Source organism: Acipenser ruthenus, chromosome 10, assembly GCF_902713425.1.
Source record: "Acipenser ruthenus chromosome 10, fAciRut3.2 maternal haplotype, whole genome shotgun sequence".
Taxonomy (NCBI): Eukaryota; Metazoa; Chordata; class Actinopteri; order Acipenseriformes; family Acipenseridae; genus Acipenser; species Acipenser ruthenus.
In genome coordinates this window covers 18,699,851-18,720,059 of record NC_081198.1, presented here as the reverse complement: position 1 = coordinate 18,720,059, position 20,209 = coordinate 18,699,851, and the positions used below count along the sequence as shown (strand labels likewise).

Here is a 20,209-nt window from a genome sequence, read left to right as displayed (position 1 = left end):
ACTGATAGCGCTCTATATTACAATATACTATATATTCTCAAAAAGGACGGAAATCATATGTAAAATACTTCCTTAATCCATGAGCTAGGATTGATATTAAAACGATGAAAATAGGATTTCCACACAACAAACTGTGTCTCACAATCGACCATACATATCCACTTCCCCTAGTGTTACCCTGCAAGGAGCTCCCCACCCATCACCCAACAAACTGGCAGCACATCAAACGATGACACACAGATACTCACCATGGCAGTATTATTTATACTGGTACTGTGTGTTGTTTGTGCCACCTCTACTATTATGCATTTTGCTCTTACTAGACCTGCCTAAGCAGTGCTCAGATATTCATACACCAATAAATTCAGTAACTGAACCATAATATGCATGAGAAAGGTTTGTTGCCAGATAAGTTTACTCAGACTACTTTCTTACTAAATATCTTGGTTTCCCTGAATAGAAAACCATCTCTTCTTTAAAAATATTCAAGATATTTTACTCTCCCACAAGTGTTGTGGTCCCCAACTATGAACCACTGAAACGACTGGGTCTGACATTTTCTCCTTGTTTTATGCTGAAAAATCGGTTTCTGGTTGGGACTGCCAAGGACATTACTAAATTGAATACTGTACCAGTCTGGACAGTCACCACTCAGGATTTTTTTCTTTGGGTAAAATAGAGAACAAATGCTCCACCCAGTCATTCAGCATTGTTAGTACATTAATCATATTTAGGGTACCACTGAACTTGTGAGACCGATTGCTCATTACAATATTTACCATATTTTTTAAAGAAGATGTGATTATCTATTCAGGGATACCAAGATATTTAGTAAATAAAGGGTATGAGTGAAGAAAAATGGGCAATACAATCTCCACCCCTAGTCCTGCTGTAAATCATTCATCATTCTTTCTGAACACTACTGTGTGTATATATATATATATATATATATATATATATATATATATATATATATATGAGAAGAGAGGCTGTCTCGCCCCTTGAATAGCAGCAAGCCTTTAATACATTTAGTAATATATCAAATGTACAGCCAGTCAGTCAGACAACAGTGGAGCTGGATTATAAATAGCCCCAGGCAGCACTGACTCAGCAGGTCTATGTCAATCAATAATTAATTCAAATCCACCAAAACACAAAAAAGTATATTTTCTTTCAATTATAGCTATAAAATATAATTTCCTTTTCACAAACACATTATTTAAAAAAAAAAAAAAGTTTTTGGTGTGAAAAAAATCATGTCTTTGAGGAAGTGTCCCAATCAACACAATCTAATTTTGACTACAGAGAGAAGCAAGTTACTTTTGACACTGACAGCAACAGATCCAAGTGAGACCTCTTTGATAAAAGAGTTGGGATGGATCATTAGAACAAAGAGCATGGGAATCCATTATTAACCCTTATTTGTACTTACTCCCACTCCTTGCGCTTGGCCTGAGGTGTGCTCTGCATCTTGTGAGCCTCGTGTGCCCGGATGATGTCCCTCTGGTCAATTAGCCCGCCCCGGCGCCTCTTGATGACCTGAGGGCTGACAGGGATGTCATGGTCTATAGCCAGGGGAGCAGTGCCGTCGAAGGGGAAGAGTGTGGTGGAGTCGGCCTCCCTGGCTCGCAGCTCGTACAGCACATCCATGCTGGCGGTGCGCGACAGATAGCTGCTTTCTGAGAGGCTGTCTGGTTCCAGCAGTGTGCAAGAGTGCGAGGCCTGCGCCAGACCCAGCCGGTGTTTGCGCCAGCTCTCTGTCTCTGGTGGAGGCAGGAAGTAACTGCGTGGGCTGCAGTCCATCTCTGGCACACCCAGGGCATTCTGATCTGACAGCATGCGAGCACTGACCGAACAAGGGCTGAATCCCAACATCCTCGGCTTCTTGATTCACCATAGTGCTGCAGGGAGATGAAACAGATTTAATAACACTTCATATGCATATGTGGTTACATGGTAATTGAATTATAAATACACAAGCATATGTGGAAACATTGTTTTTGCACCTGCCAGTGGTTGCATTGTAACTGCACCACCACCTTAACTTGAAGCACCAGGCAGCACTGACTCAGCAGGTCAATGTCTTGCTATGCCAGTGGGATTAGCTATAAATAGCTGATGATTTTACCAATCAACACCTACAGCTTCTAGTCCTTGAATACAGTCTAGGAGACTTCCATTAAATCAGAAGAGTCAAGAGCTGTGAGCTGCATGGAAGCACAGTCATTTACAGAAAAGCTTTCAGGAGACATGAGGGGTGAGGTGAGGTGAACCGCTTCAGAAACCACTATAAAAGAAAACAGCAAAAGAAGCTGAAGTGTTAATTGTACTATATTAGTATACTATATGGAATAATCTAAACTTGTTTTTAATAGATAAGAAACATACTCATTTAAATACAAAATGAGTTATTAAACTGTATCCATATATCCCCAGATTGTGATCTTGCTAATGTCTTCACCAAGTTTCATCACAACGGCATTAGAGTTTAAATGCCAAGTATAAACTTTTATAATTTTGCTTAATCATACAACTAAAGTATAAAAAAAATCATGCCAAATAAAGATGCTGTTTAGAGCCACCCTCCCTCATATCCACATACATGATTCAGTAAAAAACAAACGTACAGAATTGTATTGGAGGACTAATCATAATCATGTCTGTAACTAGCTATGTGGACACCAAGGTTGTGTCCTTGGTTGTTTTTCATAAATGCTGATGCTCATGTACAAATTATGGTAAAGTACATAAAGACTCTGGTAAAGTACATAAAGAGAAAAATAATTTTCTCTGTTGGTTTGCTGTGTAACATACATTTTGAGGTTGAGTAGCAAATACCAAGCAGTCAAAACTGCGTTGCAAAAAAGCATTGATTTCATGAGGTGATTGAATCAGCCGAGCATTCAAGCATCCAATGAGAATGTTCACATTTCTGCGCCGAGCAGAAACTAATCGGCCCAAAAATCTGTACATATCTGACGGGAATATATATATGCTCAGCAACCAGAGGATATACATTTTAAGGGAGCCTGGACATCTCCTTTTAAATTCCCAATTTTTAAGAAAGCCAAGGAAATCTATTTCAATATTCTACATAGGATTTACCCAACCGGTTTAAAGAGCAGCCAGTACTTTCTGAATATTTCCCCTCAGTGCAGTTTTTGCATACTTGTTTTATCAATATGACGTAACTTGTCCCTTGTTTAAAAATCATTTTGATTACTTGATTCAGTTTTTGATATTACAGGCTAAGCATCATATTCATAAATGTAAACATCTATATATCAATTGATCTATCTATATATGATCTGTGTTTTTTTATAGTAAGGCTGGGCAGCTTTGTGATTTAGGGAAGAAAAAGAAGGTGAAGCCAGAACAGAAGGTATTTTCTCACACTTATAAATTAAACACAAACACTGGAGTGAGGAGCCACTTTGCTTTAATTACATGACAATACTTTAGAAAGAGAGTCAGAGCTGTGTACTGTTTCATTTTGTAATTAGTTTCTGTTTTTCATTTAACCTTTGTTTTCATATGTGCACATCTCAAGGTGTTTCACAAAATTAAAGTGGCTTGTGACAGGGTGGCTGTGCGGTGACGCCAGGTCAGAGCAGGAAGGGAAACACTGACACCAGGCAGTACTGCAGTTCAACAAGAAGATGCTGCGCGCCGTTTATTCAAATACAAAAATAAATTAAATATTTAAACAAAAGGATTGTGCTCACAGAGCAAAATAAAACAGTTAAACAGAACAAAATCACAAACACAAAAACAATAAACAAAACCCAGGTCAGGCTGGGCAGTAGCCTTCACTGATCCTGTATTTCTATTTTATATAGTATCGTTTCTCTCTCGCTCCTCTCGCTCTCTCCACTCTCGCTCCTAACACCCACTTTGCGTGCAGAGAGCTGCAGGCTTTTATGCAGGTGACCATCTCCCGATGAGAGAGCAACAAATTAATCACTTAATTAATTCTGGAGATGGCCACCTTCTGCACAAGGTTTTTAATTACCATGGATGGGCTTCCTACCCACACTACCAAACAAAACAATAAATAAAACACACGGCTACGCCGTCACATTTATAAATAACAAAACCTGTGGCGCTTCGCCGTCATGTCTACATAAATACAATAAATAAATCATAATACAAAACAATAAATTGCACAGGGGCGGAGGGGGAGACACTGTTCTAAAAATAAATAAATAATACATTTACACAGCAGGGCTTTCTACCGCCCTGTTACATGGCTATATAAATAAAATATATTATTACTAGCGTTAGTAAAAAAAAATAAAGTGTTATTAAAGATAACTGCCTTTTTTGGTTAATAACTTCTGTACATCGAGTTGCTATACTTTGAGGAGACTTGATGGAATCAAGTTCTTAGCATGCTGAAACGTACTTAATAATAAACGCTGCACTTATCTCTATTTTAAGACTGGGAGGCTGTGTTTTATATTATGTAGTGTGGGTTTTGTGCTCTATATTTTGAAAAAAACTTTCAGTAGACAGTAACATATAGAGGAGTGCATGTAAGTTATATTATATGAGCCACACAGGAGGCTGCGTGGTCCAGTGGTTAAAGAAAAGGGCTTGTAACCAGGAGGTCCCTGGTTCAAATCCCACCTCAGCCACTAACTCTTTGTGTGACCCTGAGCAAGTCACCCAACCTCCTTGTGCTCCGTCTTTCAGGTGAGATGTAGTTGTAAGTGACTCTGCAGCTGATGCATAGTTCACACACCCTAGTCTCTGTAAGTTGCCTTGGATACAGGCGTCTGCTAAATAAACAAATAATAATAATGATAACAGGGCCTTTCAGCTACCATGTCCCTCTATTTCTCAGAATATTAGGGAAGCAGATAAAATAACATTTTAAAGGCTTGCTTAAGACTTATTTTTAAACCTGACTTTTACTCAATCGCTTTAGTCAGATTTTATATCTGTCATTCCATTGTAAAGCTCTCAGGCGCTATGGAAATTGTATTGTATTGTATTGTATAGGAATATAAATACTGCCAGCTCTAGCTTGAAACCAGAGTTTGACCTCGGTAGAATGTTAACTCTAGTTACGGTCCTGCTCATGGGTAAAGTTTACACATATTTATCCTAAAAGTTTAATCGTTCAGGATTTATTCATTTGGGGGATTTTAATCCCTCTTAAGTTTATTTAGTTTGTGCAGGGAGAAGGTTCCTGAAGCGGGACCTCCCTTTTAGTGGGAGCAGCGCACGGCCCAAGCTTGCACGTTTTTTGGTTATTAGCTGTTTTACCCACTGTGTTTTGTTTTGTATTATGTACACATGTATGTATGTTCTCCCACACTAGGTATACCATTGTTGGTACCCTAGTGGCGCCATATATCACTACAACTGCCTGTGTGATCATAAATAAAACCAGGATGCCTAAGCGGCGTTTCAACATCAAACCTTCTGTGTCTCTCTCATCTCTCAGCAGATACCCACACAGTAACAGAACACCTCTGTTACAGACTTACATATGGACAGTACATGGAAAATGCCATCTCCACAACATTGTATAAATCAAATCAAGATCCTGAGCCACCTTAACAAATCTTCCAGTTCTTGAATCCAAACTAAATTTCCAGTCTTCTAAAAACATGTCACTCTGTTCCATCGGGCATGGATATTAATAACTCTTTCATGCTTCTAAATGTGACTCAAAGTGCTTGCCCTCTTTAAAGCCATTTTTCCTCTATTTTATTTAAAGTCTGTGCTCCCCGATGGTCTGTAAGTAGAGATAATGGCAAGTAATTTGAGTGCTAACCACACCAACCTACATATTGGATCTTCATTGTGCGTAGTTCATGGGACAGACTTCTCGCCGCTCAGCAGTTTTACATTGGCAATTAAACAGAAAGCAAGAAACAATGCCATTCCCTTCATTTGTAATCAACACAATTTTGATTACAAGTGACAGATAATGACATTATATTGTAACAGTGTAGTTTAATATACATATTTTCCAAGTCAGTAGTATGTTATCTGCAATTTATTGTCTTGTCTTTCTTTCTTGATATTGGGTCATTCCATCTCAAGTGGGTCGAAATTCAGAGATTGCGTGCTGGCATTTCACAGATTTTCAATGAAGCACTCATTTACAGTAGAATTGTAGCCTTGGGAAATGAAAAAATCCATTGTTTCAACTCTCTCATTCCAATGGTGTTCGGGTTACGTGTCCTCAATGCTACTGAAGTTGTGGTGGGTTATAAATCAGCTTCTACCATGTTTAGGTGGAAATGTTTCATTTTTGTCCAAGCAGGAAACATGATATGTTTGTGCAACCTAGATCAATTTTAAGGTTTTGTTTTGTGAAATGACAACAGTGACAAGGTTCATTTCTACTGGACACCATCTGTAATGGAACTTTAGCGAGAGAAGCATTGAATACAGCTTGTAAAGACCCTGTCTGACATGGAGTGGTCTTTGTCAGTAACATGGTCAGAGGTTAAAACAATGTGATACTGAAATTGTTCATGTTCACTGGACGCTCAGTAATGGAACTTTATTGAAAGAATCAGAGAATACTACAACTCAGTGTACTGTGTGCAGTCATATTAGGTCAGAGGTCAATGTCTTGGTCACCAACACATATATAGTCACTACAGGGACGCTTAAATTATTACCTGATGACTGAAATGATGTTGAGGGCACAGCTGCTCCCCCCAACCCCCTGTCCATAGTGTCTTTACAAACACTTGTTTCATGAAAATCATGTTTCATGTAATCTGTATTACAAAACATAATGTAACATTTAAAGACATTAACAAAAGCTTTTTGTTGCCAACAGTCTTGAAGAAGGGCTGCAGCTCACATCAGGTTCAGTAAGAAAGGTCAGTGTTGTGATGATAATGGATTTTTTTGTATAGTAATTATAATCACAAAAAAAAAAACTGCACCTATTGAAAATCAAATTTCATTTTGGTCTTTTTTTTTTCTCCAGAAACAAGAAAATTAACACATTGTCTACAGTCCAGCAATGCTTTATTTTGAACATGAAAATTTAAAACCATATCAGAGATGCTAAAAAAATGAAAAAAAGAGATTACTCCTATACACAGTATGATGAGAATGGTTCCAGCCAATCAGAGCACATCACAAATCTACATGTGTATATACTGTACAGGCATACAGTTACACTACTGTTCCCCTCTCTACAGAAAAGGTTTCACTTATTTTTTGGAATTGGTGTACCATTAGGATGAACTTTAGCTGGAGTGTAAACTTTTCTGATATTGGCATTAGGTGATACAGCCTACAGATCCTGGCCATATTATTAGGAACATCTGTGGGTTGTTTAATGTAGCATTTCTGATAATTACATCACACAGTTGTTCTCTCTTCTCCTAACTTATGGCTGACACAAAGGGCTTTAACACCAATGGGTCCCTGTAACAGGGCGAGGAGCCCTGTTTTGTTTATTTATTTTTAGAACGGGGTTTCCGCCTCCGCCCCTGTGTTATTTTGTATTTGTTTTTGTATTATTATTATTATTATTATTATTATTATTATTATTATTATTATTATCGTTATGATTTATTCATATATGACGGTGAAGCGCCGCAGGTTTTGGTATTGTTTTGGTATTTAGAAATGTATTTAAATGACTGCATAGCCGAATGTTTGTTTTTGTTTAGTAGCGTGGATGGGTAGTCCCATCCACAGTAATTTAAAAACCTTGTGCAGAAGGTGGCCATCTCCCAAATTAATTAAGTGATTTCATTTGTTGCTAATCGGGAGATGGTCACCTGCATAAAAACCTGCAGTTCTCTACCCTCAGGGTGGGTATTCAAGAGGAGGAACGAGAGCAGAGAGAGAGAGAGAGAGAGAGAGAGAGAGACAGAGAGAGAGAGAGAGAGAGAGAGAAAGAGAGAGAGAGAGAGAGAGAGAGAGAGAGAGAGAGAGAGAGAGAGAGAATGAAACTTAAACTTAAACGTATAGGATCAGTGAAGGCTACTGCCTAGCCTAACCTGTATTGTTTATTTTTGTGTTCATGATTTTGTTTTTGTTTAAACCTTTTATTTTATTATTGTATTTAAATAAACACAGCGTCTCTTTCTTTTTGAAACTGCAGTACTACCTGGTGTCAGAGTGTTTCCCTTCCAGCTTCTGACCTGACGTCACCACACAGCCATCCTGTCACAGTCCCCTATTCATTTCATTCGTTGGAACGTCAAAGGGCTTAACCACCCCGTGAAATGCAGCAAAGTAATGTCCCACCACCAGAAGCTCAAAGTCCTATCTTAGACCCTCAGATAATTTCCAGATGCGTAGGGGTTGGGTTGGGCAGCTGTTCCAATCCACCTAGGGGTACAGTCATTCTGGTGCATAATTCTGTGCCATTAATTGCATCTCAAGTGGTGGCAGACCTGCAAGGCCGCTTTGTCATGGTCAAGGTTGATCTGTTTGATACACCAGTAATCCTTGTCAATGTATGATGACAGTCAATTTTTTAAAATTTTCTGTCCTCTCTCCCAGACTTGCATTCTCATCACTTAATTCTTGGAGGAGATTTTATTTGCACCATGAACCGTTCTTCCACAAAGCAAATCCTTCCTCAAGATCAGCGCTGGTCATTCGCAACTTCCTTGACACATGTAAAATCTCGATGTTTGTTGCTTTTTGTTTCCTACTGGTAGGCAGTACTCGTTCTTTTCCCCTATCAGTCACATTCACGTATTGCCTATTTCTTTCTCAACAATAAATTGTTTCCTTCTGTCCGTTCATGCTCCTATCAGAGTATTGGGATTTCTGATCATGCACCCCTAGTCTTTCAGATTTTTTCCCCCCAGCCAGGTAACATCACATCGCTTTGGGCTCTTTCCCTGCTGCTCCCAAAAACTGAATTCAGTTAATCTCTTCTGAAATCGCTTTCTTTCTTAAAACCAATGCCACTCTCCAGCCACTCTCAAACAATATCTGAGAGGTCAAATAATAACGCACCAAATTTTACAAATAGCAATAAGCCAGCTCCCCCACTCCTGACTTACAAACAGCGATTAATGTTACAAAGTGAATTCGACCTTCTCTCTTCAAGGCAGGCTGAGCAGCTATTGGTTAAATCTTGGCATGCAGTGTATGAATATGAAGACAAGGCCAGTAAACTGCTGGCACACCAACTCCACCAGCCTCTCATTTTATTACACAAATTAGCACCAAAACAGGATCCCCCACAGTGGATCCGTTTGGAGATCAATGACCAGTTTAAGAAAAAGCTATTCCTCTCTATAAACACAAGCGTCACCTGCTAACCCCTTCCTTATAGACTATTTCTTTTAATATCTTAACATCCCCACTGTAGATCCAAATTCCAAGGCCAGTTTAGAGGAACCTCTAACATTTGTAGAAATAACTCTGGCAATATTAGATCTATGCAAAGTGGTATGTCACTTGGCCCAGATGTGTTCCCTATAGAGTTCTTTAAAAACTATTGTTCCAAACTGTCTCCACTTCTGAATTCTTTGTTTCAGACTCACTGGCAGGCACAACTCTGCCTCCAACACTATGTGAAGCCTGTGTAACATTATTATTAAAAAAGAACAAAGACTCCTGGACTGTGGTACATATCGTCCCATTTCCCTCCTTAGCAGACACCCTTATCCAGGGCAACTTACAATTGTTACAAGATATTATTTTATTATTATATTTACATACAGTTATATTAGTTTTTACATACAATTACCCATTTATACAGTTGGGTTTTTACTGGAGCAATCTAGGTAAAGTACCTTGCTCAAGGGTACAGCAACAGTGTCCCCCACTGGGGATTGAACCCACAACCCTCCGGTCAAGAGTCCAGAGCCCTAACCACTACTCCACACTGCTGATCCTTGCCAAAGCCCTCGCCCGTCACCTTGAGTCAGTTCTTCCTTCTATGAGCTCCTCTGATCAGACAAGCTTTATACAGAGAAGCTGTTATATTCCTCTCCATTGGCCTCTGTATGGACTTGTGTACTTGGGCAGTCTTTTGTTTGGCGATTTTAATACACACATCACTATATTGGAATTTAAGATGTAGGCCATGTTTTAGAAGAAAAAATAGGTCTAAAATGTGCATCTTAAATTCAAAGGAATACGGTACTTCCCAAATTTCTTTACCTTTTTCAGTGTATCAAAGTTTTTATCCCCCAAGCTTTGTTTTATAACTTTAGATCACATTATCTCCGTATTTATTTGGAATGCAAAGAGCCCTAGAATCCAGAGAGATTCTCTTCAGAAGCTAAGGCCAAGCAGAGGCCTGGCTCTTCCTAACTTCCAGCTTTACTATTGGGCAGCCAACATCCGCAACAATTGGCTACAATTAAAAAATATTTCTAATCCTGCAAGTCAAATAAACAATGCAAGGATGAACAGGTTCTGCCATCTGCTTAAAACCAGCAAGGGGAACCATGTCCTTCTTTGTATAGACAGTGCAGTTTTTACCACAATTTTCATTCTTTAGCTTCCCTATGGCATTGTTGTTACATTTCCCATTTTACATTCAGCGGCAGGGAGAGAGGGAGAGACAAAAAAACTGAGGGGAGGGGTGTTGAGCACTATAAATAATTCAGATAAAACATGAATAATTCAAGTGAGTTTCTTTTCTTTACCATTACTTAACAGCTTCTAGCAGGTAATTGCCTCTTTGAAAACACCTTTATCTGCTTTGTCAGTTAACAGTAAGTGTCGGATATATAACAGAGTGGCGGATTACAGCTGTAAACAGGAAGTAAGATAAGTAACACAGTCACAGTCCCCCAACCCTAGACCTTAAGGACACACAGCCCTAGACCTTAAAGGGTACATAAGGACCTTTTTATTTTATTGTGTTTCATGTTCCCATGTGTCGCTACAACTGTTTACATAAGGTGTGTGTATTGCTTAAATTTTTTATTTTTTTTTCATTTTGACCACTTTTTTGAACTTTTAAATTGCATTCTCTGCCTCAAGATGGCTTCCCATGTACCTGCATGGACCTCTCAGAACTACATTTCTCATCATCCTCCTGCTCACATATGTAACTGGATTTACCAGTGAGCAGGAAGATGATGGGAAATGTAGTTCTGAGAGGTCTGTGCATTGGGTCAGTCGTTGAAGAGTGTAGAATGGGATATCTTTTAATCACACAAGCAAGGTTGACCTAATAACACATCCAAAGCCACGTACTGAACCATGCAGCATTATACAAATATTAACTGCAGTGGAGGCTAAAGGGCACTTTACCATTAGAAGTAGCAGTAAGTCATCTACAGTAAACAGAGCAGCAACATTCACAAGTCACGTTTAGTAGTACGCATGTACTCCTCCAGTGATAAACAAGTTAGGTGAAACAAAAACTCCAGGTTAAGGAAGTTTTTTGCATGTGTGCTCCTGTGTTGGCGTACAGAGCATTCTAAAAAAACACATGGCTAAATTGCAGAGATGTTACAGGAATGTTTGCAAACAAAATAATTATATAAATATTAACTGTTTTGCACTTCTGTTAGCTGCAGTGGCCTCAAATGTGCATTTTATAGCAAGCCTGTATTTTCTGCAAGGGATAAACAACGATAAGTGTTGAAGCGGTAAAAATAATGCACTGTTTCGAGGTCTGCTATGTCGTTTATGCCACTTAAAACATTCCTTCCCAATTGATACTTGTTTGATAATGAAATTCAATTGATTGTGGATTCGTTAATCAACAATATATCTGCACCACACTCCCCTTCTCTTCAAAGCCACACAGATAACTTTTAGTGAGAAGAGTCATAGAATTGATCAATCACAAGAAAAAAGGTGATGTCACAGAAATCTCTTAAGTTTGAAACATGGTATCTGCTGCTACTTTAGGTTAAAGAAATGTTTCAGTTTCTATTCTTGGGTTATCTGTTTGCACTTGCACTTCCTGGGTCATTTCAGCTTACCAATGCCTTCACAACACTAACTGAAAGCATGGCTGGTAAACAGAATCTTTGCTTTAACCAAGTGTAAATAGCACACATTGTGTTTTAAAATAAAGTACTTGTTTACCATAATGTGATTCTTCAAAATTATACATTGAGACCTATATAATAAATGAAAGAGCATAACAGGTACGATTTATGGAACTATCTGTAAGGTATTCTGTAAGTAGTCTTGTCTTGGCTTTCATAATCACAATCTTCTGCCTACCTCTCTGCACTGCAATTGAATTGATTGAGTGGGATAACATTCATAGAGACACCATCCAGCACCTTGTGGAGTCTATGCCATGTCTATACCAGGCTGTGATAATGACAAACAATGTCCCAACCCAAAATCTGCAACAGACCCTAATAAAGTGTCCAGGCAGAGTATATAGGAGAGGGGAGGAACAGAAAGAAAGATAAAAAAGAGAGAATGAAATATAAGAGGAACAAACTGTAGAACTATATTCATGGTCAACACCCACCTTACTGCTTTTATTCGTGCTGGTCATAGAAATCCTTTTGAATAAGGCATTGTTTTTAGAATTTCACAGAGAAACTGTATTCAAAGTCTGTAGGAAACTAACAAACACTACTCCTTTACCCCACAGTAAGGACATCACAGACACACACGTCACACACAAAACTAAGGAATGCATTCTCTCTTTCCTATTGTGGTTACATGGCTTAAACCCAACTACAACAAGCAAACCCAACAATATTTCATTTTATGTAAAAGAATCCATTCCCCTCTCCCCTTGATTCTGTGTTCTTGTCACTGATGCACAAACAGCTGCACATTAATATGCAGAGGAAGCTACGGGAGACAATACAACGCAGCCTTCTCTTTTAATAGAGTATTTCGTATCCATTGATAATTTATCTTTTTTGTTTTCAGTTGGAAATCCAGATTCTCGTGAATGGATGGCCTTTGACATCACAAGGGATTGCAAAGATTTTAACTGATGTTTTTATCCTGAACAATATTGTCTCTTTTAAGCTTTTTTATTATTATTATTATTGCTTCAGGCAGTAAAAAAAAAATGCTTTGGAATTTCCAGACACATTTTTCTTTTGTTATTTTATACTTTTCTTTCTTCCTTTAGCCTTTTCAGTGCCTTTGGTGGCACATCTTGTCATTTTACTGTTTCTCCGAATGTGACAAGGACAAGGTCCAGTAAAAAAAAAAAGTGGGATCTCTTAAAGATATACTGCCTCTATCTGGCCACGTGGGGACCCATTTTGTTCTTGTTGGAATGTTGAAATCTCGTGAGATAAACCAAACAGGGTTAATGTAGGAGTATTTAAAATACAGACATGCAGGGTAATCAATGGTACTGTTACTGGAACTGCTGATGCAGGCTTCATGAACCCTCCAGGAGCTACAGAGTTCACTGTTTTATCTTAGATGATATTACCAGTTTGAAGCTGTGTGTTTGAAGAACACTTTCACAAACATTCACCAGGGCAATGTAGAAGTGCCATGTTTACTGAGGCACAGCAGGGATACAAGTATTCTGTGTAGCAATCAAAAAGGTAACCCTTTGCAGACGGCCCATTATAATGTCAATCAGATACAGTAGATGATGTACAACACGGTGATAAGTATGTTCTTTTTTTTCAAATTAGAATAAAAGTCTTCGTCAGACTTCAGACAATTAGCCAGCACACAGTTTGTCAGATCTGTAAGTCAAGAGTGATATTTCATTTTTTTTTTTTTTTTTTTAGCAAAATGTTCAGAAACCCAGAAATAATTTAACAAAATATTAACTGTGGTGAAATATTCATAGGAGAAACTTCAGGGATGACACACCAATCAAAACAAATTTCAATGAAGCCCCAATTATGTGGTGCAACATTTCAGTAGCTATGGTTTTGAGTACCCAGTCCTGGTTACCTCAATTAAATATATTATTTAAATGATCAGGAGTTTGATCAATCAGACCTGTTACACAATTGTATCTCTCTATTAGCTGCATGAATGACTCCTTATAGCTTACAGACTCTAGTGAGACTTATTTACACTGTGAAGTGATGTCAGTTTAGAGCATATTTAGAAGGCTCTTGATTGCACAAATTCCACACAACTCGTCATTTCAATGAAATAAACTACGGAACCTCCTGTAACATAGTGGCAGTAAAAATTATGCATTAACATGTGAATACTGTTGTGTTTTGTGTTTTGTTAATTCAATTCCAGTACCTTAATTTATCGCACTTACTACGTGCTCTTAATGGAATTTATTCGTATAAGCAAATATTTTTACTATAAGTTAACTGCTCTTAGTCGAATTCGCTCTTAAATGTAATTTATTTACTGTATAATTTACTGTATAATTATTTACTGTATAATACCCTCTCGTATCGCTGCTCACTAACCTAGTTCTGACTCACTTCTTATATACCCTGTCACAATGAAATGCAGAAACCAAAAGCTAAAGAAATAATAATGTAGTGTAACAGGGGAAATCAAATTGAAACACAGGCAAAACCAAAGAGATGTGAAGGAAATAACACATGACATAAATCACACATTCCTTCAATGTTACAGCTTCCAGTCACACAATCACAGCAATTGCTACACTTCCACTGCTCTTTGCACTCTGAGCCAGTCACAAAGCAGCCTAATTAAATAACCACAGGCACCTCACTGTCACACAATGCTCCCATTTACAGTGAAGACAAAGGTATTGTCAGTGGGGCCTGATAAGAAAATATTAAAAAAAAAGGTTTTCTCGAGGGAGGTTATTGAGGCTGGAGTTATTTTATAATAAAATACCACTGCTATCACATGGCTCTTCATAAAGCTACTACTACGCAGAGCTACTACAGAGACTTGTGTACAGTGAAACCTGTAGTCTACATTTTAAAACTAAAGCGTTTAAAAAGATTTTTCATTTTTAATAGGACCTGGTAGAGGATGACAGGCTCAGAGGTGAGATTCAAGAGGTGGACCAGTTGTTTAAATTTTCACAGGAAGTATTTGCAGAACCTGGTAAAACCAGGAAAACGAGAAAAAAAAACAAGATGGGATTATGGGTAAAATGGATAGACTGCCAGAGAAATGTGATGTTATGGTTAACTCAGGGAGTGAATCTGAGAGTGTTAGTGAAAATATACCGGAAAGCCAGGGCAAGTCTAGACCACAAAGGTTACCGTAAAGGTTACCGTACACTAGAAAAACTGAACCCTCGAAGCACGAAAGGCTTAGGAAGGCAGAAACAGTGATCTCAAAAGATATACCCATGAAAATGTGGAATGAGTTGCCTGTCTCCCGAATGGACTTTAGGAAAGAGCAAGCAGCAGACCCAAATTTAATAATAATAATAATAATAATAATAATAATAATAATAATAATAATGAATATAGAACAAGCTCTCCTAATGCAGGCAGATGATAAAGATTGGGACAAACTTCTACCATACTTACTTTTTGCTTTTAGAGAAGTACCGCAAAATTCCACTGGGTTTTCACCCTTTGAATTACTATATGGAAGAGAAGCCCTGGGGAATTTTAGATGACATTAATGAAACGTGGGAGGAAAAACCCAGTTCAGGTGACAATATAGTTGACTATGTATGCCAAATGAAAGAAAGAATGGGAAAGGTAGCTGAAATAGTCAAGCAGAATATGGAGAGTGCACAGGAGAAACAACAGCGACACTATAATGCAGGAGCTAGGTTACGCGAGTTCACTGTAGGGGATAAAGTGCTTGTTTTACTTCCCTCACAAGTTTTTGGCTAAATGGCAGAGGCCATATCAGGTAGTACAAAAAGTGTCTGACGTAAATTACAGATTGTTTAGATCAGGCAAGAGAAAGCCCTATCAATTATTTCATATTAACCTCTTGAAACCATGGAAAGAAGGTCAAGCAGTGAATGCAGTACATTCAGAGACAGAAAAAATTAATTCAGAAAATATCAAAATTGGTGAGCACTTGTCGGAGGTTCAGAAGGATGAGATAAGGAGTTTAATAGAAGAGAAGAGGGATGTATTTTGCCTGGGAGAACTGATCTTATAAAACACAAGATTGTTACACCACCTGGGGTAGTGGTCAGAAAGATGGCGTATAGAATTAGGCTCAACATGAGAGTATGACAAGAGAACCAAACCATGCTACAAATGCGTGTAGTTGAAGAATCAGACAGTGACTGGTCAAGCCCAGTTGTGATGGTGCCAAAACCGGATGGCACCATCAGATTTTGTATTGATTTTAGAGCTGTAAACAAAGTGTCAACGTTTGATGCTTATCCCATGCCAAGGATAGATGAAATAATTTAAAAATTGGGTTGACCTAACAAAAGGCTATTGGCAAGTTCCCTTAGAAGATAGTTCTAAAGAGAAAAACGCTTTTTCTACCCCCATCTGGTGGGGCACCAGCTACCTTTCAACCCCTCATGAATAAGGTTCTTCGGCCACATCAGCAGTATACGGCTGCATGCCTGGATGATGTGGTAATCTTTAGTGAAGATTTGGAGTCTCATTTACGCCAGGTGAGGGCAGTGTTCAATTTGTTGCAGGCCAGTAACCGTACAGCTAATAAAAAGAACTGCGTTTGCGGTACAGGAAACAAAGTATCTGGGGTTTATACTGGGGAATGGGGAAATAAAACCCCAGGAAAAAATGATACATGTCTGTGGCAGAGATGGCTGCAGGGGTGACGTCAGACCAGTGAAATGAAACCAAAACACAAAATGTACGGGGTAAACTGAGGCGCAATGGCGCTCAGCTTTTTATTAATTAAACAAAAACAAACAGTTTATACAAAACACAAAATAAACGGCACACTGGCCAAAGTAAAAATAACACCAACAATAATTATAAGAGTACCTTAGTTCGCTTACTGGTAGCATTCACTCTTAATTCTCCTCTATAGTGGGTCTTCTATACTGTGGCTGGAGCCTTAATTACCTATTAACAATTACTTTATCAAGGCTCCAGCCACATTCCCACAGGCTTTATCGGGGTGAAGATTGTACTCATCTACCGATGCCTTGACCAGACTGCACCCAGCTACCTCCAGACCCTCATCTCTCCCTACACCCCCACCCGAATTCTCTGCTCCGCCTGCACTAGAAGACTGTCTGTACCTCCGCTACGCTCCCCTGCCTCCACAGCCTGCTCCTTCTCCACTCTTGCTCCGCAGTGGCGGAACGACCACTCTACCGATGTCAGGACTGCCCAGTCCCTGACCACATTCTGGCACCTCCTCAAGACACACCTTTTCAAACAACACCTGTAAAACTCAACTCTTCCCTTCTGGACAATATAACACTCTGCCTCTAATGCACTTTAACTTGCACTTATCTGCTCCCTATTTTACTGTATTTAATCCTGCACTTAACCCAATCTGTAGTATTTTATATTTCACCTGCACTCGTATCTAACCCTGATGTTATCTGCTCTTGAACTGCCCCGATATAAAATCGTACTGTGTTTTGTATTTGCTCTTATTAGGACTGAAGTCATTGTATTTTGTAACTTGACTTCTCTTAATTGTACTGTAATACTTGACATGTATTTTTTGTATACAACTGTAAGTCACCCTGGGTAAGGGTATCTGCTAAGAAATAAATAATAATAATAATAATAATAATAATAATAATAATGATATGAAGTCAGCCATTTATAAAGAGCCAGTGTTAATTAGCCCTGATTTTAACAAACCTTTCATTTTACAGACAGATGCTTCAGCAGTAGGTCTGGGGGCAGTATTGTCACAGGAAAGGGCTGGAGAGGAACATCCAGTTCTGTTTTTAAGCAGGAAGTTGTTGCCATTTTAGAAAAGGAGTGCATGGCCATTAAGTGGGCAATAGAGGCCGTTCGATATTACTTATAGGGAAGAAGGTTTACCCTGGTGACAGACCATGCACCCTTAAAATGGATGTACCATAACAAGGATGGGAATGCAAGTGTGACCCATTGGTTCTTGTCATTACAGCCATATTGTTTCGATATCCAGTACAGGAAAGGCAAGGAGCATGTCAATGCTGATTTTTTGTCCAGACACCCTCAGTCCGAGGTTAACTTGTTTGTACAACCTGAGATGGTTGAGAAAAGAGGTTGGGTGTATGATGGAGTGTATGTGTCTAACCAGATTCTAAAAGCCCTGGGACCTTGGTTGGAAACATTAAAAAAAAAAAAAAGTGTTTCGTTGTATGATTTTGCATGCCTGGCTTCTTTTGTATGCCCGATCCCATGGGATCGTGTAAAACGGGGGGTAGTGTGAGGGATTAGTTAAAGAAAATGAACAAGTGTGGAAAAGACAACATAAACCAACTGGATGGTAAACAAAGAAAATGAATGTAAAGTGTTTGGGATACAGACCCCGCAGTCTGATTGGGTATGGTTATGTGTTACATGCGTGGGTCGTCACTGAATAATAAGAGTCAGACACAGAGCATTGGGTGTTGACTCGCCACACAGGCGCACAGATTTAATAAAGAAAACAAAACAAAGCTAAAAATAAAAGTTTGCCACACAAGGCGAGGGCTAGCCTAGTTAAAAGAGACGTCCCCCTCCAGGAACCTACTACACTACGAAACCCTCTCTATCTGGTTGGGACCAACATCCCTTAAACTAACCTACTGCTGCTGCTCCCGAAGTCCCGGCCTCCCAGCGACTCTGGGTCTTTTTATTATTTTTATTATTATTTATTTCTTAGCAGACGCCCTTATCCAGGGCGACTTACAATCATAAGCAAATACATTTCAAGTATCACAGTACAAGTAATAATACAATTAAGAGCAAGATAAATACAATGACTTTGGTTCAAGCAAGTACAAGTGTGACAAAATACAATTCAATGATACAGCAGATAAGTGTCAGTGATAGTTACATCAGGATATGATTAAATACAAAATCAGATTAAACACTTGGCAGATTACAGTACTCTGACGTACAGGATTAAATGCAGTAAAATAGGAGGCAGATAAGAGCAAGTAAAGCGCATTTAAGGAAGGGTGATAAGTGTCCCAGGGGAAAAACAGAGGAGTTCTACAGGTGCTTTCTGAAGAGGTGAGTCTTGAGGAGGCGCCGGAATGTGGTCAGGGACTGGGCAGTCCTGACATCTGTAGGAAGGTCATTCCACCACTGCGGGGCGAGGGTGGAGAAGGAGCGGGCTCTGGAGGCAGGGGAGCGTAAAGGTGGTAGAGCCAGTCTTCTAGTGCAGGCGGAGTGGAGAGGTCGAGTGAGGGTGTAGGGAGAGATGAGGGTCTGGAGGTAGCTGGGTGCAGTCTGGTCAAGGCATCTGTAGGCTAGTCCAAGAGTCTTGAACTGGATGCGAGCGGTGATTGGGAGAAGCGAGGCAGAGAGAACACCAGGCGGGCAGCGGAGTTCTGGATGAGCTGGAGCGGACGGGTGGTGGACGCAGGGAGGCCAGCCAGGAGGGAGTTGCAGTAGTCTAGGCGGGAGAGTACCAAGGCCTGGACCAGGAGCTGGATGGCATAGTTGGTGAGGAAGGGTCGGATTCTTCGGATGTTGCTCAGGAAGGAAAGGCAAGTGCATGCCAGTATGGAGATGTGCTGGGAATAAGAGAGGCAGGGGTCCAGGGTGACTCCGAGGTTCTTAGCGGAGGAAGAGGGAGAGAGTGTGGTAGATTCCAGAGCAACAAAGATAGAGAGATCAGAGGAGGGGGAGGAGGAGGAGGGAAAGAAAAGGAGGTCAGATTTAGAGAGGTTGAGTTTGAGATGATGCGAGTGCATCCAGGAGAAGATAGCAGACAGACAGGTAGAGATACGGGAGGGTATGGTGGAGTCAGAGGTGGGGAAGGAGAGGAAAATCTGAGCATCATCAGCATAGAAATGGTATGAGAAACCATAGGATGCGATGGCATCTTTACGGCAGTCCTGGCTTGGCAGAGCCTTCACAGGCACCATCTTGCAGTTGAAGGGTTCTGTAGTAGTGCGGCACAGACGCTCTCCTCCTCGATGTGCAGTCGCCTCGAGCTGTGATGCAGACGCTTTCTGAGCTGTGTGCAGGCTCCCTGGGCATGACCCCCAGCCAGTCTGGACCTCCTGACCTGCTGTGTCCTCCCTGTCACACACTGCAATCCATATTTGGGATTTTTAAAAAATATAGATTTGTTTTAGACACTGCAGAGCTTGTAACTCAGGAACATTTTTTTGTATTGAACATTTTAATGCTATAGCGCTACTTTGGATGTTAATTTATTATTTTGTGTTGTGTTTTCACACAGGACACTGCAATTTCTTACTTGCAGAGATTATGTAAAGCCCTTTATTTTAGTGGACCGAAATCCGGTATATACACTAACTTTCAAGACCACA

At 39.6% G+C, this 20,209-nt stretch overlaps 1 protein-coding gene across 1 annotated transcript in view; it reads right to left on the bottom strand.

Annotated features, from left to right (window-relative positions):
• LOC131738146 (uncharacterized) overlaps window positions 1-20,209 on the bottom strand; it is a 103,769-nt gene that overhangs the window by 55,530 nt on the left and 28,030 nt on the right. The window contains exon 2 of the mRNA XM_059031926.1: window positions 1,433-1,901. Coding sequence (XP_058887909.1) covers window positions 1,433-1,875 — 443 coding nt within the window. The 5' untranslated portion in view covers window positions 1,876-1,901. The remainder of the gene's footprint in view (window positions 1-1,432; window positions 1,902-20,209) is intronic.